The sequence below is a fragment of the Astyanax mexicanus genome, unplaced genomic scaffold, assembly GCF_023375975.1.
Source record: "Astyanax mexicanus isolate ESR-SI-001 unplaced genomic scaffold, AstMex3_surface scaffold_31, whole genome shotgun sequence".
In the NCBI taxonomy this organism is placed as follows: Eukaryota; Metazoa; Chordata; class Actinopteri; order Characiformes; family Acestrorhamphidae; genus Astyanax; species Astyanax mexicanus.
The window spans coordinates 7,772,069-7,799,000 of record NW_026040041.1 but is presented as its reverse complement, the minus strand read 5'-3'; the positions used below and the strand labels follow the sequence as shown (position 1 = coordinate 7,799,000).

Sequence of the window (26,932 nt, the reverse complement as noted above, 5' to 3'; positions counted from 1 at the left end):
GTGTGAAAAAGTGATTACCCCTAAACCTAATAGCTGGTCGGGCCACCCTTAGTGGAGAGACCGCCTACTAATTTGAATAACTCCGCCCCTGAGGGCTGCCTCTGCCTCGCGAGCAGAGCTGACGGTCTGTTATTGGTCCCGCCCATAACCAGCCCTTTTACAATAACCACACCTTTTTTGAATAGATCTGAATAACGTTTTAAAAATGAATTCTCTGGGGATTTATAAATTTGACAATATAAGCAGAGGTTACACTAGCTGCTGCATTTAAATAATGGAGGTAGAATTACAGTATATTAGAAAAAAACGTGATTGAAAGTTGTTCTGTTTTGCCATTGAAACCTATGGGGGTGGGTGGGTTAGCAGGGGGCGCCCGACCTGTGGTGGCTTCACTTTTGAGAGACGATGCTCTGTCCAGCTATACACAGTCTATGGTTCCATTTATCACAGCAAGTCTTTCAGCCCCAGACCATCACACTACCACCACCATGTTTTACTGTTGGTATAATGTTCTTTTTCTGGAATGCAGTGTTTCTTTTACACCATGGGATACACCTTCCAAAGAGTTCAACTTTTGTCTCATCGGACCACAGAATGTTTTCCTAAAAGTCTTAGGGATCATCAAGACATGTTCTGGAAAAATTAAGACGAGCTTTAATGTTCTAACGTTTCTCAGCAGTGGTTTTCGTCCAGGAACTCTGCCATGTCGGCCATTTTTGCCCAGTCTCTTTCTGATGGTGGAGGAATGAACACTGACCTTAACTGAGGCAAGTGAGGCCTGCAGTTCTCTGGATGTTGTTGTTGTGGGGTCTTTTGTGACCTCTTGGATGAGTCGTCGCTGCGCTCTTGCAGTAATTTTGGGTAAAATTCAATTCAAATTTGGTAAAATCAGGGAAAATCATAATTTTTTAAGTGGTATCTTATTTTTTTTCAGAGGTGTACAATAAAATAGAATTACAGAACTGTATAAACAGAACACTAAGTTAGAAAACAGAACAGAAAAACAACAAAAAAGATTAGAAAATGTCAGAATACAATACAATAGAGAGCCACAGGGAAAAAATTCTGCAGAACAGAACAGTCTAAAAGGATAAAATAACATAATAGAATATAAAAACAGAACAGAACACAACAGAGAACAGATGATTTAGAATATATCTGCTGTGCTCATGGCCCCGCCCACATTACGATATGTTTTCCATTACTATGATATAACAGTGTGTGTAACCGAGCCAGAACTGCTCCACTCTCTGCCCTGACTGACCCTGATTGGCGTCATCTGCCCCCCTCTGCCCCTGTGGTTGACCGTACGTGACCCGGTTGATCCCGGTTGGGTTGGTGGAGAGCAGGAACTGGGAGGAGGAGGTTTGCAGGGTGTAGAGATCAGCAGATGTCTGGCAGTACCAGCTCTGGTACCGTCTCGCTCGGCTCTCGCTCGGCTCTGGCCTGAAGGATCCGCCGCCGTGTTGTCTTTACTGGATTCTCATGACTCTGCGCTGTGAGACGCTGCTGACCCCGTGCTCTGGAATATGAAAGAGAGCCGGGCTCCTGAGGGACTGGAGGTTCCATCAAAGACACAAAACATCTCTTGGCAGGCGGAGTGGACGAGCTGTGCTGGAGGGCTGGAGTTATTATTCTCAAGAGGACTGAACTCTACTGCTTTCTCCAAACTCTCAACAAAGACAGTCTATCACTAAAGCGTAACTTCTTTTTAGTGTGGGAGGTTTCATGGCTAAATTGGAGCAGCCTGGTGTTCAATCTTCATTAATTGCACATTGCACCAGTAAGAGCAGAGTGTGAAGGTTCAATTAGCAGGGTAAGAGCACAGTTCTACTCTAAATACTGCAATGCACACAACATTATGGGTGACACACCAGAGTTCAAAAGAGGACAAATTGTTGGTGCACGTCTTGCTGGAGCATCTGTGACCAAGACAGCAAGACTTTGTGATGCATCAAGAGTCACGGTATCCAGGGTAATGTCAGCATACCACCAAGGAGGACCAACCACATCCAACAGGATTAACTGTGGACGCTGTAAGAGGAAGCTGTCTGAAAGGGATGTTCGGGTGCTAACCCGGATTGTATCCAAAAAAACATAAAACCACGACTGATCAAATCACGGCAGAATTCCTCAAATGTGCACCTCAACTCTCCTGTTTCCACCAGAACTGTCCATCACCACAATAAATTATTGTGCTCTAAAACCAGGTGTTTCGGTTTTATTGTCCAACCACTGTATTTATCTTCCTGCACAGTTGTGCATCGGGGGCTTCCACTCCTTTTACTGTTTGTCTTTGTCAAAGCCAGTTTGCGCTACACTCTCTGTGAACAGCATGGTAAGAGATCATCAGTTTCTGTTTCTATCTTAACAAAACAATAGACTTATGGGTCTGTAAGCAAGCAAACAACTGCTGACAAATCAGATTTTTTGCTACCTTATTAGCATTAGCATTACTTTTTAGTTTTCAGCTGTACAACAAAATTGAATCCATTAGTCTCATAACGTTCTTAACTTGGATTGGCAGCCGTACCACGAGAACGAGATCAAGCAATAAATTGAAATTAATTGTGAACTGCACAAAAAAAATGCAAGTGATTCCAAACTTATATACAGCTCTGGAAAAAAATTAAATAAGAGAGCCCTTAAAAATGGAAAACCTCTGGAATATAATCAAGAGGAAGATGGACAATCACAAGCCATCAAACCACCAAACTGAACTGCTTGAATTTTTGCACCAGGAGTAAAGACAAAGTTATCCAAAAGCAGTGTGTAAGACTGGTGGAGGAGAAGATGAGGAACCAGGGTTATTCCACCAAATATTGAGACTTTATTAATATAAACTTGTTTTCTTTGCATTATTTGAGGTCTGAAAGCTCTGAATCTTTTTTGTTACACTACTTCTGCATGTTTAGCTTACTAAAGTTAGTTTAAATGTTCATTAATAGAGACATAAAACACAAGCACTGCACATATTTCTTCACATTTTTATTCAAAACAACAAATATGCACAGTAAAAAACAACCATGATAAATCACAAGACTAGTTTCTTTTTCACATTAAACTACTTTTAACAAAAAGGTGAGAATTTCCAAAAAGAAATCACTTGTTTCAGCTGGAGAGCAGTAGAACGTTCTGGAACGCAGAGTCATAAATACAGAGGACAGTCTGACATGATGGACATGCATCGATCACTGAGGCGTGTTTTCAGACCTCAGAGAGAGAGAGCGAGAGAGAGAGAGCGAGAGAGAGAGAGAGAGAGCGAGAGAGAGAGAGAGAGCGAGAGAGAGAGAGAGAACATGCAGAGAGAAGATTGTATCTGTGGATGAATGAGAAAATAAAGGTTTTTCTCTAAACAGACAGATAGGAACAGCAGCCGGGTGGTGAAGTGGATTATTATGGATCACTATCACTGAGAGAACAGAGGGATGTGGTGAAGGATGAGAGGAGGCAGGAGAAGAAGTATGGAGGTGTTTCTCATGCTTGTACTGGATTGGGTACACCGCTGTCGTCGTCTCTGGCTGTGAGGACAGGAGAGCAGCCAGACAGTCCGGGTTAATCTCACGCCGCTCCTCTACATCTCCTCAATCAAGCAGAATAATCCTGTAAACACAACACACTCACATTAACCACAAACAACCTGTGATACTCGATATATATCACAATACAGTTCTCTACGATACCTTACAGCATCGGAGTTACTGAAGAGGAGAAAATACTCCATCAATAAGCAAATACCAGCAATTATAGATTTATTAGTGTCAGTTCCACACACTTTTACAACCAGTATTCTTCACCGCAGGTTTTTAATAGCCCTATTCATAAGATTATAGCGCCACCGTGTGGAGTAATTATGCAGTAACTTCAGTAAGTATAATTGGGGCAAGTCTTAAGGAGCTTAGAGCTCCTGCTGATTTAATAAAATTGTGTTCTGTTGGATTGTCTTATCTTGGTTTGTCTCGTCTCATCTTGGTTTTGGTGGGTTTGTCCCATTTCCTCTTGGTTTGTGTTGTGTTGTGTTGGTTTGTCTCGTCTGGTCTTGATTGGTCTTGTCTTTCGTTGGTTTGTCTCGTCTTGTCTTGGTTTGTGTTGTGTTGGTTTGACTTGTCTTATCTTGGCTTTCGTTGGTGTGTCTTGTTTGTGTTGGGTTAGTTTGTCTCATATTGTCTTGGTTTGTCTTTTCTTGTCTTTTGTTGGTCTGTCTCGTCTGGGTTTGTGTTGTGTTGGTTTGTCTTTACTTGGCTTTTGTTGGTCTGTCTCGTCTGGGTTTGTGTTGTGTTGGTTTGTCTTTACTTGGCTTTTGTTGGTCTGTCTCGTCTGGGTTTGTGTTGTGTTGGTTTGTCTTTACTTGGCTTTTGTTGGTCTGTCTCGTCTGGGTTTGTGTTGTGTTGGTTTGTCTTTACTTGGCTTTTGTTGGTCTGTCTCGTCTGGGTTTGTGTTGTGTTAGTTTGTCTTTTCTTGTCTAACTCAACACAAAAGCTTCAAGAACTGACTGTTCCCTCGCTGCCTAACTTATACACCTCATTACAGAAGCCACCAGAACAAGATTATTATGTCCAGCAGTGGTTTTAATGTAAAGGATGTAAGTGTAGGAAAACTGCACTTACCGCTCTGGGCTTCTTGTTCATCTTCATATCAAATCTGCACACAGAAAAGCACAGATTAGAGACGGTGACTGATGTCCTTTCACACACCGATGATGAAAGCATTGTAGCACATTGTAGAATTCTTACAACAGTAGAGCGAGCATCACATTCAGCACTCGTGGAACTCATGGAATCGCACAAGTGCACTTGTTAGGCAAAATATGATTGTTAGCAGGGCTGCAGTGATGAATAAAATATGGTAACAGTCTAATGGAACTAAATTAGTCAGTTTTCTGCTTATAATTACAACAATGCTGCTTGGTTGTAGTGTATGGGTGTTTTTAATGCATTCCTGCTGGGTAATGTGTGCATATGGTGGAATAATACATGAAAAGCTTCAGTCAGAGTGCCATTACTGTGAAATACTGGCACTCCCATACTGTGTTCTTAGCTAATTATATTGCGGGGTTGGATCTGATACGAACTTAAGCATGCTTATGCCCTCCAGTACTGTTTAAGCCCTCAATTTCATGTCTAAAAATCTCTTTATAGTAATAGTACATTTCTGAAGCATTGAATTGAGTCTTGTGTCTAAATTAGACAGGTCTGAGAACACAGTACAATCTCTGCTGAAAGACCAGGGGAACCAGTCAGATCAACATTTTTGGCCAGTGTTTCTATAGTTATTTTTATAATTACAGACCATAATTATCTATATTAGCCCAAAACAAAAGTACAAAAGTGCAGCCGCAGCCATCGGGACTGGAACCAGAGTGATATAGAGATTAAAGTACATTTTGTTGAGCTGTTTTTCTGTTCCCTGTACAGAGATAAGAAAGAAAAACATTCTTTTCACATGACATTTCTCTTCAGTTTCTCATAATAATAACAACACTTAACTAGCAGTACAAATACTGAGCACTCACTGCTGTCAATCAAAACCATGCAATAAACAAACAAAAACAAACATAAAGCAAACGAAACAGATACAGGCAGAACCGAGCCTCATACCCACTGATCTCCACAGCTGATTCAGGACAGAACAGATAGAGGAGGAGGAGAGGAGAAGAGAGAGAAGAGTGGAGGGAGGAGAAGAGAAGAAAAGAGAGGAGACGAGAGAAGAGAAGAGTTGGAGGAAAAAAAGCAAAGAGAGAGATAAGGGAGGAGATGAGAAGAGAAAAGTGAACAGACAAATTTTAAATAAAGAGAGAAGATGAGAAGAGAAGAGAGAAAAGAGGGAGGAGATGAGAAGAGGGAGGAGAAGAGAAGAGGAAGGAGAAAAGAGAAGAGATAGATAAGGGAGGAGATGAGAAGAGAAAAGGGAATAGACAACATTTGAAAAAAGAGAGAAGATAAGAAGAAGAGGGAGAAGATGAGAAGAGGGAGGAGATGAGACAAGAAGAAAAGAAAAGAGAAGAGGGAGGAGAAGAGAAGAGGAAGGAGAAAAGAGAAGAAGGAGGAAAAGAGAAGAGATGAGAAGAGGTAGGAGATGAGAAGAGAAGAAAAGAGGGAAGAGAAGAGGACAAAGAGACAAGAAGGAGATAGAGGAGAAAAAAAGGGAGAAGAGAAGAAAGGAGGAAAGAAGAGAAGAGGGAGGAGACGAAAAGAGAAAAAGAAGAATATAGAAGGAAGAAAGAATAGAGAAGAGGGTTAAAACGAGAAGAGAAGTAGGAGGAGAAGAGAAGAAGAGTGGGGGGAAGAGAAGAGAAGAAGGGAAAAAGGAGAAGAGAAGATGGAGAAGATGAGAAGAGAAAGAAAAGAGGGAAGAACAAAGAAAAGAAGAGGTGAGAAGAGAGGAAGAGAAGAAAAGAAGAGGGAGGAGATGAAAAGAGAAAAAGAAGAACAATATAGAAGGAAGAAAAGGAAGATTAGAAGAGATAAGAAGAGGAAGAGAAAAGGGAGGAGATTAGAACAGAAGAGGGGACATGAGAAGAGGGAAGTGAGGAGATGAGTCAAGAACAGTGAGACAAAGAAGAGACAAGGGAGCAAAGAAAAGGGAGAAGAGAAGAGGGAGGAGAGAAGAGGGAGGAGAGAAGAGGGAGGAGAGAAGAGGGAGGAGAGGGAGGAGAAGTAAGGAGAATTAGGACGTAAAGTTGAGACTTACTCGAAGTCATAATCAAACATGGCGGAGGGGCTGGGGGCAGCATTAGGGGAGAGGAAGAGAGCGTTAGAGGTTAGTACACCAGCCTGCCGGCACTGCGGCTCTGTCCCAAATCACACCACGGGATCTTCTCATTTACACTTTGTGTTATATATATTATGTAATGACTATTTTAGCAGAGGAGGAGAAACCAAATGAAGCATTAAATTTGTTTTAACACTGAGAATATATGTTTAAATGTATAGTGAGCTGATGTACTGTGAGTATGGCCGTTATCTTGTCCCTTATCTGGAGTATTAACAGTTTTAGAGACACACAGAGAGAGAGAATAAAGCTGAATATTAGCTGGTTATTTCTGACTGATAACACAAAGGAACCATTTTAAACCCCGTTATAAAAAATACAATAAACTAATGTACAGTATCAGACAAAAGTCTGGACACACCTTAGATTAAAGCTTTTTTTATTACTTAGATTTTCTGCATTGTAGATTAATAATAAAGTCATCCCAACTATGACGAAACAAAAATAGACAGCTTTATGAGGTAGAGTCACCTAGAATTCAGGCTTTCAGTTAACAGCTGTGCTCCTCAAGAGTTAATTATTTGAATTTCACCATCAGAAACCCTGTGACTGTTTAATCCCATCTCTTATTATTTTTAATTTATCATAATAATTTAATTTTTATTTTTTATTTTTATACATTTATGAGTTTAGCTCAATATTATTAATTTTACCATTTCCAACCACTCTTATCGTTTTATTACGTTTCCATACTTAAAATTTTTTAATTCTTTACTTTTTTATGGTCATTTGATTTAGATGTTTTAGATACATTTTATTTATCAAAATTAAATTAATTTATTTAAAGTGTGCTTTTTTATTTCTTATTTTCCTATTTCTAATTTCTTATCTAGTGTTTTCAATCACTTTTATACTATAAATAAAGATTGACTGAATTTCTTGTCTCTTAATAAAGTGTTTGAGAGCATCAGTTAAAGTAAAGTAGTGAAGAGGTAGAGTTACAGGTAGACAGTGAATAGTGAATATTCGAGTAATGTTCGAATCCAGGTTATGAGAAGCTACAACTAATTAACTAAATAAAGAAAAATGAAGGTCAGTCAATCCAGAAAGAAGAATTTCAAGAACTTTGAAAGTATCCTCAAGTGTAGTCATCGCAAAGACCATCAAAAATATTGATGATGATGAAACTGGCACTTATTAGGAACACCCCAGGAAAGGAAGAGCTAGAGTTTCCTCTGTTGTACGGGATAAGTTCATCAGAGTTACCACCAGCCTCAGAAACCACAAGTTAACAAACAACTCCCCAGATAAGAGCACCTAAAAGCTTCTTCACAGAGTATTTAGGTTTGTTTAACAGTAATTTTAAGTTACTACATGATTCATTATGTGTTCCTTCATAGACTGAATCACTTTACTATTCATTTACAGTGTAGGAACAGCGTGTGTGTGTGTGTGTGTGTGTTACAGTGGCCGTCAATCTGAGGAGACCTGCTACAGCTGAGGAACCAAACCCAGCATTCCTCAACTCAACATTCACTCATCTGACCCTCCGCACATGTTTGTGCACCACAGAGTTCTGAAAATAAAGCTCTGTGACTGCGGACCAGACCAGCCCAAACCACCGCTGCAGTTTACAGAACAGACTGGTTAAAAACACCACAGTACAGAAACCCTGGTGATCTGAGCTTCCACAAAGCTCCAGCACAAAGGTGAAGTCAGGAGAACCCAAACGTAAAAATTAGAATATCATTCAAAAGTTACTTTATTTCAGTATATCAGTTGAAAATGTGAAAATCATATATTATATAGATGTATTAAACACAGAGTGATCTATTTTAAGCGTTTACCTCTTCTTACAGCCAATGAAAACCCAAAAATCTGTATCTCCAAAAATCAGAACATTATATAAGACCTATTGGTACTTTTGACAGTGTGGGCAGTGTGCCAAGTCCTGCTGGAAAATGAAATCTGCATCTCCACAGTGGATCAACACCATCAGATGACATGTCTCTCCAAACCATCACTGATTGGTGGAAACTTCACACTAAACCTCGAGCAGTTTGGACTGTGTGTCTCTCCACTCTTCCTCCAGACTCTGCTCCCTTTATTTACTTTAAATGAAATGTAAAATGTACTGATGATCAGTGATGGTTTGGAGAGTCATGCTGATCATCTGCTGGTGTTGATCCACTGTGTTTTATTATCAAGTCTAAAGTCAGTGCAGTTTTGTTTTCCCACAAAATCTTACAGCACTTCATGCTGAACCTCTGCTACTGACAACTTTTATAGAGATGTGGATTTCATTTTCCAGCAGGACTTGGCACACTGCCCACACTGACAAAAGTACCAATTGTTCTTAATTAATATTCAAATTTTCTGAGACACTGATTTTTGGGTTTTCATTGGCTGTAAGCCATAATCATCAACAATAAAATAAACAAAGGCTTAAAATAGATCACTCTGTGTGTTTAATACATCTACATTATATGAGTTTTTACTGAAATAAAGTAAATTTTCAAAGATATATTTTTTTTTTAGATGCATTAGTATTTTAATTTAAACAGTATTATTGTCCATTCATTGTCAATTATAAAATTATAATATATGTGAAAAAAAAAATAATAGTGTAAATCACTATTAAGATGCATGTTTTTTGGCAATTTATACTGCCTGTATAAGATATAATATTTTTTTTTAACTGGCTAAAATATAAGTGAAGAATCACAACGGACAATACTGAGGTCATATCCACATACTGTACAATAACGATATGTTGATAATGATAGGCTGTGATTGTGACAGGTCTGGAGCTACGCTACGCTACATCCCCGAGCCGCTCTCTGCGCGAGGTTGTACCTGTGCCGGTTCTTGTTCTTGCGTTTCTTGTGGCTGCTGTGGTGGCCGGTGTTGGTGGAGCTGGAGGAGGAAGCTGCTTTCTGAGGCTTCAGGTCCTGCAGAGCTCCGTCCGCCTCCTCCGCCTCCTCCTGACCCGGCTCGTTTTCCTGGTTCTGGAGGTCCGGCGAGGTGTCGCTCTCTGTGCCGCTGCCCGCCTCGCCTACACACACAGAAAAACACACACATTTACTGTAAATATCACGCAATACATCACAAGATTACCCCAAAACTCCAGAGAGAACTACAAATAACATTTCAGTGCTTACGTTTCTCATTCATGTGATCCGGGACGCCACCAAGAGCACAAACAGCCTGTCGGGAAGAACAAACACCAAAACACCAATTATTAGAGCTTATTATACAATCAGTAGAAAAGTGCAAGCTTGCAAATGTGAAGTTTTTAAACAAATGTTAATTATAATAATAACAATAATACAGTGAAACCATTCAAATAACGTACTGAACATGATTAGAGCTAGAAATAATTCTGAAATTATCTTTTGCAGGGTTCTTGTACCATTTTAAATGTCACATTTAATGCTTTTAAAGACCTCAATAAATGTAACTTATTTATAAATATAATAAATAAGATTTATTAATATTATTGTACGAGAAAAACCCATTTATTATCAATTATTCTTCTATTTTGTTCCACAGTGATGCAAAACAGGGCCAACATGACATATTTATGTTGCTTTATATTAAACAAGACAAAGACTTGAATTGAACGCAAGAACCATAAAGAATAAAGAACGCTAATGTTAGTATGTTAGCTAGCTGGTGGCTAATGTTCTAATGTTCGCTAGCTCTGCGCTAAGCTTAGTTCTCTCCCCAATATCTAAGATAGCTGGCTGCTAAAGTTAGTATATGCTTTCCCATCGGCACTGAATCGACACGACCATTCCGTCGTGGCGAGTGCTGTGTTCTTTGGGGTGACTTGTTGGGGAAGCAGCATCACTGTGAGAGACTGTAACAGGCTGGATAAACTGATCAGAAAGTGTGGTTCTGTGATGGGTGGGAAAGTAGACTATGTGGGGGATCTGGTGGAGAAGAGGGTGAGGTGTCTGTTGCAAACCATCCTTAACAACAACAGACACCCTTTACATGAGACTCTGGCTGCTCAAAAAAGCAGCCGCAGTAACAGGCTCCTTTCGCTGCGACATAAAACTGAGAGGTTCAGAAGGTCGTTCATTCCTACTGCCATAAGGCTGTACAACACCTCTTGTTGACGTGTGTACTCTGCGGTTGTGTTTTTTTTTTTTGTTTTTTTTTTTTTGTATATCTTTGTATAGTTGTTGCTGCTGGACAAATGAATTTCCCCTGTGGGGATTAATAAAGTATCTATCTATCTATCTATCTATCTATCTATCTATCTATCTATCTATCTATCTATCTATCTGAACCAGGGCTGTCCCTAACGATTATTTTTTAAACGATTATTCTAACGATTATTTTTTTCGATTAGTCGACTAATCTATTCATTGAGAAACATATTTAAATAATTATTATTTTACGTTTTAAAGCAAACGATAAATTACTATATTTATATAATAACAACAACAACAACACAAGCCTACTAAACCAAACCCCACACTTATAATCACTTACATGTACAGCACGTTGTTTAGATCTATAACGCTAAAAATGGATAAGCTCCCATACACCACAACCGTGTGTTGTTTTCTGTGACCGCTAGATTTTGTGACCACTGGCAAGTAGTTCTCAGCAGACCGGTGCACTGGCCGATTCGAAACGTGTTCGTTTCTAATGTTTACCCCGACTGGCCAAAACGGTTCAGTTTAGGGCTGAGGGTAAGGTGTAGGTATAGAAAGCTTCCGTTTTGCCAATGAACGCTCATAACCGTGAGCACTGGTCACAAAATTCCGACGGTGACAGAATACGGTGTGACACCGCAGCGCCGACGGCGCTAGCTAAAATAACTTAAGGCAGCTAGCTTAGCTAAACACCTGAACTTATGAATAATGCTACTGTTTCTGGAAACTATATATATAAATATAAACCAAAAATGTATAATTTCTGCCTGTGGCAGGTTTAAAACCTTTGGTAGACAGCCTTAAGTCTTTTTAAGGACACCCGCGGAGACCCTGATGTAAACGGTAACTTACTGTGTGACCCTGTTGACATAGTGCTCCTGGATGTTTGCGCTTCAAGTGCTCCTTTTGCACGTATGGCAGAGGACCACATTGTTGCCCTTTTGCGTGAAATGCTCCCAAACTTTAGATGCCCGCTGGCGTTTTTTTGTAGCTGGAGATTGCTCTCCGGAGTCCAAGCTCTCTAGAGCTTAGATTCTCTGCCCGAACCCGACATGACCCGAGGCCCGCCCGTAAATCCGACCCGGGCTCCAGAAAATAGTCCGAGATGTAGGCGTCTGTTTTTTAATTATATTTTTATTTAAAAAAAAAATAACGAAAACTGAAAGTGAAACTAAACTAATTTATTTATAAGCGCTGTTTTCACTACCGCAGTTCTACAGCGGGGGTGTTGTGCCGATTCTGTCCGCGAAGCGGGAGTCAGATTCAGCAGAGAGTCGGATTCGGCACAAACGCGGCGGCACCTCGCGGTCCGCGGTGTCAGTTGTAAGCGCTCGCGCTAGCCGCAAAATACGGCAGAAAACACTGAGGGAGCTGCAGAATTATGAATGGGACTAGAATATGAGCACGAGATCAAAGAGAACCTTCACCTGTGAGTAGCTCTCTCTCTCTCTCTCTCTCTCTCTCTCTCTCTCTCTCTCTCTCTCTCTCTCTCTGTGTCTCTCTCTCTCTGTGTCTCTCTCTCTCTGTGTCTCTCGCACGTGAACTCCTCCGCGTTTGACTTGCAGAACTGTGTTTAGCTGTTCTTAAAAATCATTTTAATTAAATAATAGTTCTATGCTTCTATGTTACCGTGTTAATTAACATAATTCTGATCATATTTCGCTCATTAAAACAGCCCGAAAACAGCCAGTTGGAATTTTTGGGCCCGATCTAACCTCTAATGCTCTCCACAGGCGCCGCCATGTTTACGACGCGCCGACGCACGTTATGCAAATCGATGTATTTTTGTAATCGATGACGTCGATTATGTCGACGCGTCGCCCCAGCCCTAATCTGAACGTAGTGTCTGTAAATTTAACACACAGACTTAATTACCCGATTTTTTACATTTTTAAGACTTTTTAAGGACCTCATATTTTTAACACTCATATTTCTGTTTAGGAAAAGTGTAAAATATAAAAATCACTGCCAAATAAGATTTCTTTACAGGTTCTAAATAGCTAAAATAGCTGGGAAATCTGCAAAACATCCGCAAAAAAAAAGGTTTTATTAAAAATCTTTAGATTAACTTCACATAATGCCTATTAAAGCATAAAGCATAAATTTTGCTTGAAATTTAGCGTCTTCACTGCAATTAAGGTCTACATGCTCAGACAAAAATATATAAAACTCTCACAAGAGAATACAGAGATGGACGAAGACAGACAGATGGAGAGGTAGAGATATATACTTACAGCCACTGATGTTACAGAGGACTTGCTGAAAAGACGTTCTGCTTCCTTAAACTTTCGGTTCCTCCTGTCAGTTTTACTATTGGAGTTTCTAAAAGAATAGAAAAAGAAACACACTATAAACAACAAGAAACAAGAACATCACTTTATATTTATCTCAGACGTCATGTACACTATTTTAAAAACTTAAGTAAAAATAAAATAATTAATTTATTAATTAACTTACTAACTAACTAACTAACTAACTAAGTAATTAATAATAATAATCATCATCATTATTATTACTACATATATATATATATATATATATTTAGTAACTCACTTCTGGTTAGTAAGGTATCGGTCCCATCCTCTTATGATGTTTCCGTACATCTGTGTGTCTTCTAAATAACTCCCTTCAAAAGCATAGATCTGTCTCTCCAGGTTCACCAGCGTCTCCTGCAGAACAAAGAACATTAATTATAGATCACATTTAATAAACACAACATACATTAATACAGTAAATATATATATAATAAACTACATTTACTTAATTACTGTCCACCACTAATATACAGCAGTGCTGTGCAGAGCTCTCTCGCTCTCTCACTATCTAACCTATTTAACTTAAATCCACTGTCTTTTAGAGAAGGGGAGCTGCGTCTGTGTTTGAATAGGCAGATTTAACACATCCATCCAAATGTCTTTACATCTGCTTTTACTTATCATTCTGTGGGGGAAACTCTGTGCTTTGAGTCTGATGCTATTCTCAGTTAAGATTACAAATTTTAGTTCTTATATGCCATACTTTTCTGACTATAAGGTGCACTTAAAACCCTTACATTTTCCCAAAATGTTTGAATTCTACCAGTCAGGTATTAAGGAGCAGTAAAGCCACTCTGCTGAAGTACAGAGTTATACAGGATGAGTTTTCAGTAAAGTTTCTCCAGCACTAAGGCTAGGTGCAGCAGCATTAGCACTAGCTCTTTCAACATTCAGAGGTGAGTATATTGGACTGTAGTATGTGTGTTTTCTGTCATGAAACAAGCTACGTGGAACAAACTGATAGCTCCCAGGGTTCCTCAGTGTAGCACATTCAGGCGAAATTTTCTAGCACTAAGCACAAGGGGTGGGCGATATGGCTCTAAAATAATATCACGATATTTCAGGGTATTTTTGCGATAACGATATACTTGGCGATATAGGAAAACTAAAATAATTAATTCATTTCAGGAATATAGTATAAGAGTATAACAGCATAATCATAATGTGGCAAAATAAATAATATAGCATAAAATAATATAATGCAGCAAATAATATTGCAGAATATTTAGTGCATGCATATAAACTGCAAACTAAAACAATTATACAATAAATACACCTAAAGCTTCACAGTAAATAACAGACTACTTTTAAGACAGAACATCTCTATTATCACAATATGGATTTTTAATATCATGATATTTCTGTCATGATATATTGTATACGATATAATATTGCCCACCCCTACTAAGCACTGCTAATAACCTTACTAAAATATAGGAAATCTAAGCTCACTGTAAGTAAAAAGAAGCACTTTAAATTACACAAAAAACAGAAATGCGTAGATTAACATCCAGCAACTTTAAAAGATTTTTTTAAAGAAATGTCTTTTTTTTTAAGAAATACAGCCTGTTAAGGGATTTATCACACAACGCTGTTCCTTATAACTGCCGCTTAAACCGCATCTTATAATCCGGTGCGCCTTATGTATGAAAATAAACCAGAGAAAATAGATGGTCATTGATAATTGCTTTTTGAAACAAATAATAAGCAGCCTCATTTAACCTTGCATTCAGCTTTTATATTAGACACTGTTCAAATATAAAATCACATCGTTATATTTCAGTTTAGGAAAAGAGTAAAATTTCTTTAGAAATGACTTTAAACCAGTAATTCAAATAATCAAATGAATCCCACTATCCCCATGTATGTTTTTTTTTTTTATCACTTTTAGTGTAATGTATATAAATGGTGACTAGACTTGAATAGAATGGGGTAATAAAAGCTCATATATGTGTAATGTTCAGGTGTCCTGATACTTCACACTGTCACTTATGAATTTACCCTTTCAGACCTGAATTATCTCTAATACTGAGCAATAAAATTTATACAACAAATATATCCAATTTAGTTAAACTAAAATATTTAATATAGATTTTTTTTATATTTCCACGCATTGAAAGTCTGTGTGTAATAGTTTAAAGTTCATATTGACATTTTTATTTCATAAATCATCACTAAACAGCAAAGAAAATGAATAAAAAGCACATTCAATTACTATAAACTAACTGTTATTTGCCTTATTTTGCCTCAAAGGGTCTGAAACGTCGGTCTGGGTGTAATGCGCTGGTTTGGCCACGGGGGCGCTGTTTCTCAGCGCCAAAAAAAACGGGGGCAGCGGCTAGGCTAAGCTAACCCACACAAAATACTGATAAAACGTATTAATACGCTAACTAGCTCAGTTATAACGCGTGTAATAACATAATAAAAACTCAAATATATGTTTTATAAGCCACAAATAACGAAAACAGACCCTGTTTCTCCGCTAAATCCTTTTAAACAGCGCAACCGGCTAGCTTAGCATAGCTCTCTCCGTTGGCGCGGAGGGAGCTCTATAAGACCCCCGCCTCATTCTGGCGCTGCACCCCGCTGTATACAATCAAATTACAGCGAGTTACTGAAATAAAACGCTAGTGTCGGTTTACCGCGAGCTCCTGCTTCCTCTTCACCAGCTCCGACAGCTCCCGCCGGGTGTCGGGGATCTGCGGCGGTGCGGATTTCGCGTGCATCGCCATAACGGAGCAGCACCGATCAGCTACCAGCCACAACAACACACCGGGGCGGCCTGGGTGTGTTACCGAGTATTGAACCGGGGCGAAACCTGCATCCCAAGGACCCTGCGGTGGGCTGGCGCGTGCCTGATTTAAAATCATACCTCCTTGGACATAAAATGTTTTTTTTCTTAACCCCTTCTGGTTTGTTCTGGGTCAAATTCACTCGTTTTAAAGTTTGAAGATCTAGGAAAAACAGTTTTTTTTTCAGTAGGAAACTTTTTTGCTTGCCTTAATTAGTGTAATCAACTTATAATATAAAAAAAAGTTTTTTCTCACATATTTGGAAAAACTGCGATGTTATGTAAATCTATTATGTTTTATATGTTTCAATAGTAATAAAGAAGTAAAACATTAAAAAAGAAGTTTGAACATGTAATTTTCAAATGGAAAATGAGTGAATTATCCTAATTGAACCATTACCTGTTAGAGATAAGAAACACCATTGCACTAAACATTGATAGAATAATTAATAATGTAGTTAGTAATTAAATATTCACACTGCTTTTTATGATATTGTTGGTTTCAGAAATCTTTTGGACAATTAAAAATGCACCGGGCCAAATTGACCTGAGAACACCATTGCTTTTCCTGAAAAATGAACATAACAGGAGGGTTAACCCTTTCAAGTTATGTTCCAGTGATGGAAAAGTATAAAAATGCTGTTTTCTACATGTAATGCACACAAAATAAGAAACTAAAACCATTAATGTTAAATCCAATTAACAAAAATATTTAAATTGTTTTTTTCATGTCCATTCACAACTTGAATAAAATATATTTACATTAACTTCCATCTCAGAAATGTTTTATTTGACAGGGACAATATGTAATTGGCATATTACTTTAACCTTTTAAATCACGAAATTTACTGGTTATGCATATTTAAGCTAATTTATACTTATTTGTGTTTATTTGCTGATTAACATGTTTTATAATTGAATGCCAAAGTCAGGCGCATGCTTGTCCAACTCTTTTTCTAGTAGCCCCGCTCACAATTGCTGATTGACAGCGCTAGTTCCACTGCCAAGCCAATCAGGCTGCAGCAGGAAGCCTGGGGGAGCAGGATGTGGCGGGGGTGGATTTATGACGCACCACCGCTGCTCTGTTACAGTGTCAGTACCGCTGCTGACCGCTGGGTGGCGCCACGGTCGCAGTTGTATTGTTCTAAGCGTAGCCTGGTGGTGGGCGGGGCGGTCCGGCTGCCATGGTAACCGGCACAGTGTTGATCAGACTGTAGACTGAACTTCAGCGGTAAGATCAATCACACTGTAACAACTTTTAATAACTATAACAACTATAAACTTTTAACATTTAACATTATTCTTATAACTTTCCTTCGCACAGCCTGCAACTGTTTTAGTTCAGTAGTTTAGTTGAGTTTTAGCTGAGTTTTTATTTTACCTTTCTTAAATATATTTTTCCTTTTATTTATTTTATGTTTTGTTTTCCCTTTTTTTTAATTGTACAGTTTACATTCATTGTAATCTTATTTGTACCTAGTTCATTTTCAGTCTTTTATATTAAAATTATATTTTATTTCACTTGTTTTTTTTTGTTTTCTTTTATTATTTAACTCTTTATTTGACTGCTAAACCCTAAAACTGAAATGTGTTCCTTTGAATTAATATAACATACTAGTCCTGCTTAAATTTTTTTTTAAACATTTCCTAACTTTTAAAAAACGCTTTTATTGTGGTCATTACTGTCTCTGCAGTGCTCTCACAGATTCAACTGTGCCTGTGTCTGTGTACTTTGGTAGGCGGACACTCATTATTCAAATCGATCAATCAATAACAATCCTGCCCCGCCCCTAAACCCATACATCACCCAGTGGCCACCCAAACTACCCCTCCCATATGGGTGGAGTCAGCAAGAATCAGGGGGTTTAGTGCTCCTTTAAAGTTTAGCCTGTCCACCTATGCTTTTATTCTGAATTATTATTTAAATTTGTCTTAATTAATTTTTAGTTGCTTGTTTGTTAGTTAGTTTTTTTCTAATGTTTTTGCCATTTAATTTTTTTGTTTTGTTTATTAATTCCTTTTTAAAACTTAATCTGATTAAATATTTGATTTTAATTTTAATGACATGTTTTTCCAGTAAGTTGTAGATGTTAAACTGCATTAAAATTGAGGCTTACGTTTAATGTATTACAGATGAGTTAAAAAAAGGTTGATTAATTGATTGATTGATTGATTGATTGATTGTTTGACTGATTAATATATCACATTATTACAGTTATAACAGTGCATGTACCCAGCTCCTGTATTTGAGTTAAAGTATTTTATATTAAAATACTTAGTAAAATATTACTGCACTGCAGAAAAAAGTATAAAGGTACTTACCTTCAAATGTACTTCAAAATTATTAAAATTACCACAGTTTATGTAGCTATATAATGTTCTATTATCATTTTAGTATCAAGACTGTGATTAATCAACTTATTTTAGGTAGCAAGATTCTAGTGTCACTCTCGCTTCACTGATATTTTAATACAATATCATTAATTATTCTGACATTAATAAGCTAAACTGGTCAACCAGCTTAACCATATCACTGGCAACAGCTGATGCAGGGAGTAGCTTCTCATCTGTTAAACAACCCTGTGGAAAGATTCCTGAATCCTGCGGTCGTGGGAAAGTTAGTTTGTCTTTCTCTCACTATCTTCTCTCTCCTCTGTTTCTCCTCCTGCCACTCTTTCCTTCTCTCTTTATACTTTTGTACATTTATAGATTATTATCTCTTTATCTCTCAGGGAGTTTGAGGGCGAGAAAATGAGAATAGGAGGAGCAGATCAGAGAGGAGGTACAAATTCTATTATATTACATTTTAGATTGTGATTTTAAGACCATTTAATGACATTGATATAATATACCAATATACTATTTTAATGTTAAATGTTTTATTATTATTTTGTATATGCAGACTTTGAAATAACACATCATCCAGAACTCTGAAGGTGAGATAATCAGATTCAGTGATTAAACTGATTCACTGTCATTAATTATCAGGTGATGAGCCTCAAGGTGCATCTTCATCCATCCCAACCAGATACCAAACAGTGATCATCAGGAACACGGAGAGGAAAGGGTTCACCTCCCAGACCAAACGCTTCACCTACAGAGCAGTACATTAATCCCACATTATTCATAAACACGATTCACAAAACTTACCACAGTTTGGAACTGAACTCAGCTATATACATTTTATGTAATTAGACCTTAGGACCATATTTTAGTGATCTATATGTGAGCCATCAGCCAATTTAGGGTGTGTCAATGAGCATCGCAATAAGCCTTGTACAGGGTGTAAGATAGAGCCTACAGTGTTAAATTACAGTAATTTATCAATTGGACTCAGTCGAATTAGACTTAATTAAGAATTAGACCAGGTTTGAATTAGATAAAATATTGTATTAGCTGTATTTATGAAAATCGAGTGGTATCAAGATTGAAATTAGACATTTTTATTTAACGGGCGGTTGTGAATCTGTGTTCAGAATGAGAACCCCGGGCCGGGCTCGTACCTGTCTCACACCTCCGCTGACTCCTGCAGCCCATCCTACTCTAAAAAAGGAACCGGAGGATTCCCCTCTAAGGTAAGACTGCTCCCACCTACAAGAGTCCCACCTACACACCAGTGAAGAAACATACTAAGTGGTGAGCGCTACATACTAAGTGGTGAGCACCACATACAAAGCACCAGATACTATGTGTTGAGCATCACATACTAAGTGGTAAGCACCAGATGCTAAGTTGTGAGCACCAAATACTAAGTGCTGAGCACCACATACTAAGCGGCAAGCACCAAATATTAAGTGGTGAAAACTACACAAACTAATTACTAGACAGTAAGTGGTGGGCAAACAGATATTAAGTGGTGAACACCAGATGCCAAGTGGTGAACTCCAGATACTAAGAGCACTAAATACTAAGCACCAGATACTTAATGTTAAGCACCAGATACTAAGTGTTAAACTGAGTGGTGAGCACCAGGTACTAAATACCAGATACTAAGTGGTGAGCACCAAATATTACTTAGCACAGCACAACGTAACAGTTTGTAAAGTCATGTACAGACCCATAAACATACTATCTAGTCCTCACCAGTTAATATCTGGAGCTCATCACTTTTTAACTTAAAAAATAAAACACTGCGTCCCTTTAGAGGCTTTATAGGAAATAATGGAAATACTGTCAGATTTTCGGAAAAATTATGAAAAAACTTTTTTTAAGGTTTTTATCTGACGCGTTTTTCTCAGACGCTCCGAGTCGGCCGAAACCCTCGGAGATGGAGTCCAGCCCCAAACGCCTACAACCTGCAGAGCTCATTACTCCGCCAGCACGACTTCAGCATGGGATTCTCCAGAACCTTCCACCCACCCATCACCCAGAAATCAGAGGAGAACGCGGCGGAGAAAACTCCAGCTCCTAACCAGTACAACGTGAGCAGAGATCCTCCTCACATTCCTGCAGGGGTGCAGCACTCTAAGCCCAATGACTCAACATTCTCATACTGTCTCTTCTGATTTCCATTTATGAATTACGCTCTGTTCACACAGCAGATAAAATGATCCTAAATCCTAAAAATGTTTATTTAGGCTGTTCACACAATTGTTTTTTAATATAATCTATATCCGATATACAGCAATTTCTGAGGTATTGCTGTATATCTTGGCAACAAAAAACACAGGGGCGCCACTGACTGAATACAACCTAAACATACTGTACGTCAACAGTCAGACGTTCATTGCTATCTTTGCTATACAGGCGCATTACTAACACATGAAGACCTACCCTACTCATTACACACATGAACAGAGTGTATTGTTGATGTACATTTCGAGTCGTGCAAGTACTTTCCCTGTCATTATGATAGCAAAGACACACTGACACGCCCTAAATCAAGCTGCACGGTGCATGTTTGACGGCTTACCTAGACATTGCTAAAATAGGGCCCCTAGACACGTTTATGAATTAGTTTTGAATTGCCGTACTTTTCGCACTATAAGGCGCAATTAATCACTGCTGCTAATTAATCCCAGCTAGCACTGCTGGAGCAGCATTAGCCTTAGCATTAGCTGCTAACCACAGCGCTGGTCCTTTTGCCATTTAAAGGTGACTATACTATAGCCTGCGGATTTTCTGTGTTAAAATGTGGGACATACCGCTAGCTAATAAAACCTTAGCTGCTAGCGCTTAGCTGCTAATGCTAATGCTGCTGCACCCAGTGTAAATCTGGAAATCTAAGCTTCCTGTAAATAAACAGAAGCACTTTACTCAACAAAATAAACAGTTTTCAGGTTAGAAATCTGTGTAGACTTTTTTAAGAATAACTATTTCTACTTATTTTGTTTACTTAACTTAGCTAAGCTCTATAGGTCTCGCCCTGAATTAGAAGGGAAACATGGCGACACCCCTGTTCCTTACTAGTGTCACATAACGCATCCAGTGCACCTTATAGTGCGAAAAATACAGTAACACTTGTAATTTAGACTTATTAATCAGTTAGACTCATGTTTCTATATTTACCCTGTTTTGTTTTTTTGTGTTTTGGATCGTTAGGTGTCCTACAATGGAGTTCAGGTCAATTCTGTCATTTCTGCCAATTCTTCATTTCTCTCCAAAACCAGGAGGAGTGCTTTTATTACCCCCTCACTGAAAGGACCCTCTCCCTGTGAGTCTGAACTCATCACATTCATCAGTCTGAGATAAACACCAGAGAAACGTAGATATTTAAACCTAAACTCATCCCCAAATTAACCTATAAATACTGTAGTGACTTAAATTACAGCAGCAAATGTGAAAGTAGGGTGATAAAAAACTAGTAGAAAATAAAGCTAAAAGTATGTAAGAAAGTAAGAAAATAAGCTTAAAATAGATTTTTTTAAGCATTTTTCAGTGTTTGCCATGTTTTAGCAGTCAGTCAGAGTGTGTGTGTGTGTTTGGTGTTAAAAAGTTAATTTTTGGAGAAAGTTACAGATTCACTGCAGTTTTGTCACTTTTTAGTATTTTTTGTCCATTTTTAGTGTACTACCACCATCATTCACACTGTGAAAAAAAATCATGAGGAATTCACTAACAGAAAAGCTCTAAAGTGACTTAAAAACATAATTAAAAATATTTTTACATGGACTTCCATTAAAGCAGCGGTTCCTAATATTTTTGTCTTTTCTTTTAAATTGAAATCAATAGTATTCCTATTGATAGAGTTCCTGGAATGATAATCCCTGCAGCATCTAATACTTCATAATTATTCATTTATCTAGTAGGTTTCTTAGATGTAATTGCTCTCTATATTTTGACATAGCAAGTTTTTACACAGCATTAAAAGCTGCATTAAAAGTATTGTTAAAAATGCTCTGCCCACAAAACCTACAGACTGTCACTTTAAAACATAGGAAGTGTTTTTCTGCTCCTAAAATGTTCTGAGGGTTAATTCTGCAATATTTCTCTCTCTTTTTACTGCAGGTCACTACAGTGTAAAGGATGCAGTGGTCCAGAAGACCCCTAAAGTGCCCTTCTCCTGCTTTAAGTCCACCTCTGCTCGGATTCAGCCGCTAATCTCCAGTGAAGCTCCAGGTCCAGGAGCTTACAGCCCGTTCCAAAACCCAGAACCCGTCCAGAGGACCATTCTACCGTAAGAGTGATATTACACTATTTCACACCATACACTGCAAAAAAATCCATTGGCAAAAACTAGACAAAATATATGTAAATTGAGATGTTTTTGCTTTTGTTAAGCAAAAAAAAACTGCCAAAAGGGGAAGCTCATTTTTCTAAGTAAGATTTATTATAACAAACAATCGCAAAGTCTCAAAATGAATGAAGTACCATCTAAATCAAGCAAATATCACTGTTCTTTTGGCTTACATTTGGATACAAGAAAGTGTAACCTGACTGGTAACTTTCTGTGCTTATTTTAAGTTTAAGTGAGTCTGATTAAGATCATTATTCCTAAAATAAGCAAAGTAATCTTACACTTATACAATGCTTACTAAGACAAAAAAAAATAAGCAAAGAAAATAAAATAAGATTTATTGCCTTGAAATTTAATAATTTTACTTCCTAAGATTAGTTTTTTTGCAGTGTGCAGTCCAGCCCAGTCCATAAACATAATCATGTAACACACATACTAGAAAATATATATCTAGAAAATAAAATACATGCATTTTCATATTCTTTATTTCCTAATAATAACATTAAAATTACTTAATTATATTAACAGTTAGTAGCAAGTAGCATTATGCAAGAATCAGTCATTTGTGCTCCTGAGCTCCCCCTACAGATGTGGAGTATAATTCACTTTCACTCCACTGCTGTAAAAACCCCAGCCTTACAATTATACAGTTACTTTAAACCATTAAACACAATGTATTTGTGTCACATTCTAATTGTTCTTCTGTGCATACAGTACCAATCAAAAGTTTAGATTCTGTGTTTTTGAATTATTATTATTTTAACATTTTCTACATTAATACATTAAGACATTAGTAGATTAATACTAAAGTCATTCAAACTATTAAGATTATAACAACTTCAGCTCTTCTAGGAAGGCTTTCCACAAGGTTTAGGAGTGTGTTTATTTTTATAGGAATAACTATTAAGATTATAAAACATATATAATTATTTAATAATATTCTGGATTGTTTAAAAAGTGTTAAAAAATACAGAATATGTTTTATATTTTATATCCTTTAAAGTAGCTCCTCTTGTTTAGATTAGACAGTTTTGAACATCTCTGCTGGATTTTCTCAGTCAGTTTTATGAGGTAGAGTCTCCTGGAATTCAGGCTTTCAGTTAACAGCTGTGCTGAACTCATCAAGAGTTAATTACTTGAATTTCTTGTCTCTTAATAATGTGTTTGAGAGCATCAGTTAAAGTAAAGTAGTGAAGAGGTAGAGTTACAGGTATACAGTGAATAGTGAATATTTAAGTGATGTCATGGAGACTATCAAAAATGGAATGATAGAACTGGCACTCATCAGGACCTCCTCGGGAAAGGAAGAGCGAGAGTTACCAGCCTTAGAAACCACAAGTTCACAGAGTATTTTTGGTTTGTTTAACACTTTAAAGTTATTACATGGTTCCTTATGTGTTCCTTCATAGTCTGAATGACTTTTCTCATCATAGTAAGTTTATTACTGTAGATCAGTCAGTGTTAAAGGTGTTGGTGTGTTTCAGGAGGAGGCATTATTTAGGAATTTCAGCTCCTGCATTAATCCCCCCTAAAGACCCCCCTCTGCCCGGCCCGGGGCAGTACGACATCGCCAACTATGAAGGAGCTCCTAAACACCTGATGGCCAGCGCTGCGTTTGTGTCCGGGACCAGCAGGTGGACTCAGGAGATCAGAGGACAGGGTGTACCTGGACCAGGTAACGTAATGTACAGTAATAATACAGTATATTAAGAGTATTTTATTTTATCCTTCTCTCAGTTAATTACAGTCTTTTCTCTGTTTCAGGTTCCTATGAACCGGATTTCCTCTCAAAACGATCGTTTTTGTACAATCACGCCAAGAGCTGGATTCCAGCCTAGCATCAATCACAGCATTTTTACAAATCTGAAATCCAGACCAATCTAAAACACATACAGCTCTGGAAATAAATAGGAGAGCACTTAAAAATGATGAGTTTCTTTGATTTTACCAAATTGAAAACCTCTGGAATATAATCAAGAGGAAGATGGATGATCACAAGCCATCAAACCACCAAACTGAACTGCTTGAATTTTTGCACCAGGAGTAAAGCAGCATAAAGTTATCCAAAAGCAGTGTGTAAGACTGGTGGAGGAGAACATGATGCCAAGATGCATGAAAAAACTGTAATTGAAAACCAGAACCAGGGTTATTCCACAAATATTGATTTCTGAACTCTTAAAACTTTATGAATATGAACTTGTTTTCTTTGCATTATTTGAGATCTGAAAGCTCTACATCTTTTTCGTTAATTTGACCATTTCTCATTTTCTATAAATAAATGCTCTTAATGACAATATTTTTATTTGGAATTTGGGAGAAATATTTATAGAATAAAACAACCATTTTCATTTTACTCAAACCTGTAAATAGCAAAATCAGAGAAACTGATATAGAAACTGATGTGGTCTCTTCATTATATCCCAAAAAAAGGTCCTACACTGCAAATAAACTCAGTCATGGCTCCCTTGCTCCTCTGATTCTTTGGTCTTTAACCATGATGGGCCAAGTCACATTTTGCAACGTCACTTTATAATTTCTCAATTATAAAGCCCATCTTGCTATGTGATGCAGAGATCCTATCTGTCATGGAAGTTCTGGGAGTATCCTGCATTCTAATAAGGACTCCCTGATGCTTGCAAACTGTATACAATATTCTGCAAATCTGCATTGTGATGCGCATTGCTATCTTACACCCCGTCAACAGTCTATTTTCACTCGTTCTGCCTGCATCTTTTAAATAGCAATAGTCCTTGTGAATATATCTACACTGATGTGCGTGGTGGTCTGGAAAGGTGTATTGCAAATTGCTATCTTGGCAGCAGAAATCATAGGTGCTCCACTGACTGCATACAACCTAGACAGATGTCAACAGTCAGATGTTCATTGCTATCCTGGCAACATGCAGCAGTGCACAAACCCAACCTTTACATCAACAATAAACAAAACAATGAATATAATAACATTGCTGTTCCTGTTAAGCAGGTCAGTTTCCTCTGCTGAGAAGCATTGGACACGTCCAGGTACCTGCACCGGTAAAATAGCAATCTGCCAAAGTCAGAGCTCACCTGGTTCTTAAAGCGTATGATGAGAAAGTGACATGCTGATTGCTTTATTTCACATTATGCCCAAATTAACCACACTCATGATTAATTAAGAGAATTAGTACGTCTTTTTCTGTGTGTTTGAGCCGTGCAAGGTGTACTTTTCCCGTCGTTACGATAGCAAAGACACACTAACACTCACCTATAGATCACTAAAATAGTAGTGCCCTAACCCAACTTTTACATCAACAATAAACAGAATACTAAATAAAATAACATTCCTGTTTCCGTAAATGAGCTGCTGGAACTCCTTCACAGCATCAACCAGCAGCTCATTTTCCTCTGCTGAGAAGCATTGGACACGTCCAGGTAGCTGCACCGTTAAAATAGCAATTAAAATCTGCCAAAGTCAGAGCACACCTGACTCTTAAAGGGAATGATGAGCAAGTGACAAACTGATTGGATTATTTCATTACGTGCAAAATTAACCACACCCATGATTAATTAAGAGAATTAGTACATGCCTATTGTGAATTACGAGACATACAAGGTGTACTTTTCCCGTTGTTACGATAGCAAAGACACACTAAGACACAAGCTCTTATTAAAAAGAGAGAGGGACAAATAGAGCATCTTTCTGATCAATAAGGTTTCTGTTTCTGGTAGTGAATCACACACACTGAAACAAAAGAGCACTAAACACCATGTCTGGGTTTAACATCACACATTTTCACCCCAGTCATCACTGCAGAGGAGCCCCTCTGAACTGCATTAGCCCCCGGGGGTACACAGGGCGTTAGCGAGGGGGTGCAGTAATGATCTGCAGTGACTCAGAGCAACAGCTGATACCCACACTCAGCACAGCTGAGGTACATGTGCTCTTCAGCAGCTGATCTCTGATCAGTTACAGTAGATCTTTTGATCCAGTCTGTGATGGCCAATAAACTGATCCTGAATCTGTGCTGGGACAGACGGTAACTGGAGCTCAGAACTACAGCAACTGCTGTGGGCTCAGTCTGAGGGCGTGGATTTGAGCTTTGGTGTGAGTAATGTGGAAGGAATCAGCAGAGACAGATGTCCTAAAACTTGGTTACTTTTAACCCTTTAGGAGTCAGAAATTATTTTATGTTATCGTGTTTAATTGATAAAACAGCTACAGTCCCTTAATCTATAGATCAGGGGTCTGTTTTGTAAAATGAAGTGTAATGGAAGGGAGTTCTACAGACTAG

The 26,932-nt window shown here is 38.0% G+C and overlaps 3 protein-coding genes across 4 annotated transcripts in view; 1 reads left to right on the top strand and 2 right to left on the bottom strand.

Moving 5' to 3' along the window:
* eva1bb (eva-1 homolog Bb (C. elegans)) overlaps positions 1-26,932 on the bottom strand; it is a 519,072-nt gene that overhangs the window by 315,732 nt on the left and 176,408 nt on the right. The window lies entirely within an intron of this gene.
* On the bottom strand, positions 2,974-15,998 carry LOC125780403 (chromatin modification-related protein MEAF6). Of its 2 annotated transcripts, XM_049472940.1 has the most exons (8): positions 15,838-15,998; positions 13,434-13,549; positions 13,115-13,202; positions 9,873-9,918; positions 9,568-9,766; positions 6,691-6,720; positions 4,608-4,641; positions 2,974-3,603 (listed from the first exon to the last, which is right to left on the bottom strand). In XM_049472940.1, exons 1-8 carry the CDS (start codon positions 15,925-15,927, stop codon positions 3,589-3,591), a joined length of 618 nt encoding a protein of 205 aa, XP_049328897.1. In that variant the 5' UTR covers positions 15,928-15,998; the 3' UTR covers positions 2,974-3,588. The 2 variants fall into 2 exon arrangements, with proteins under 2 accessions (XP_049328897.1, XP_007234658.1); XM_007234596.4 differs by lacking the exon at positions 6,691-6,720 and having other exon boundaries at positions 15,838-15,997.
* LOC103024573 (sperm-tail PG-rich repeat containing 1) lies at positions 17,029-25,075 on the top strand. Its single transcript, XM_007234591.3, has 9 exons — positions 17,029-17,217; positions 18,719-18,768; positions 18,975-19,090; positions 19,463-19,561; positions 20,225-20,407; positions 21,528-21,639; positions 22,434-22,602; positions 24,147-24,337; positions 24,427-25,075. The coding sequence occupies exons 2-9, from the start codon at positions 18,738-18,740 to the stop codon at positions 24,498-24,500; spliced, it is 975 nt and encodes a 324-aa protein (XP_007234653.3). The 5' UTR covers positions 17,029-17,217; positions 18,719-18,737; the 3' UTR covers positions 24,501-25,075.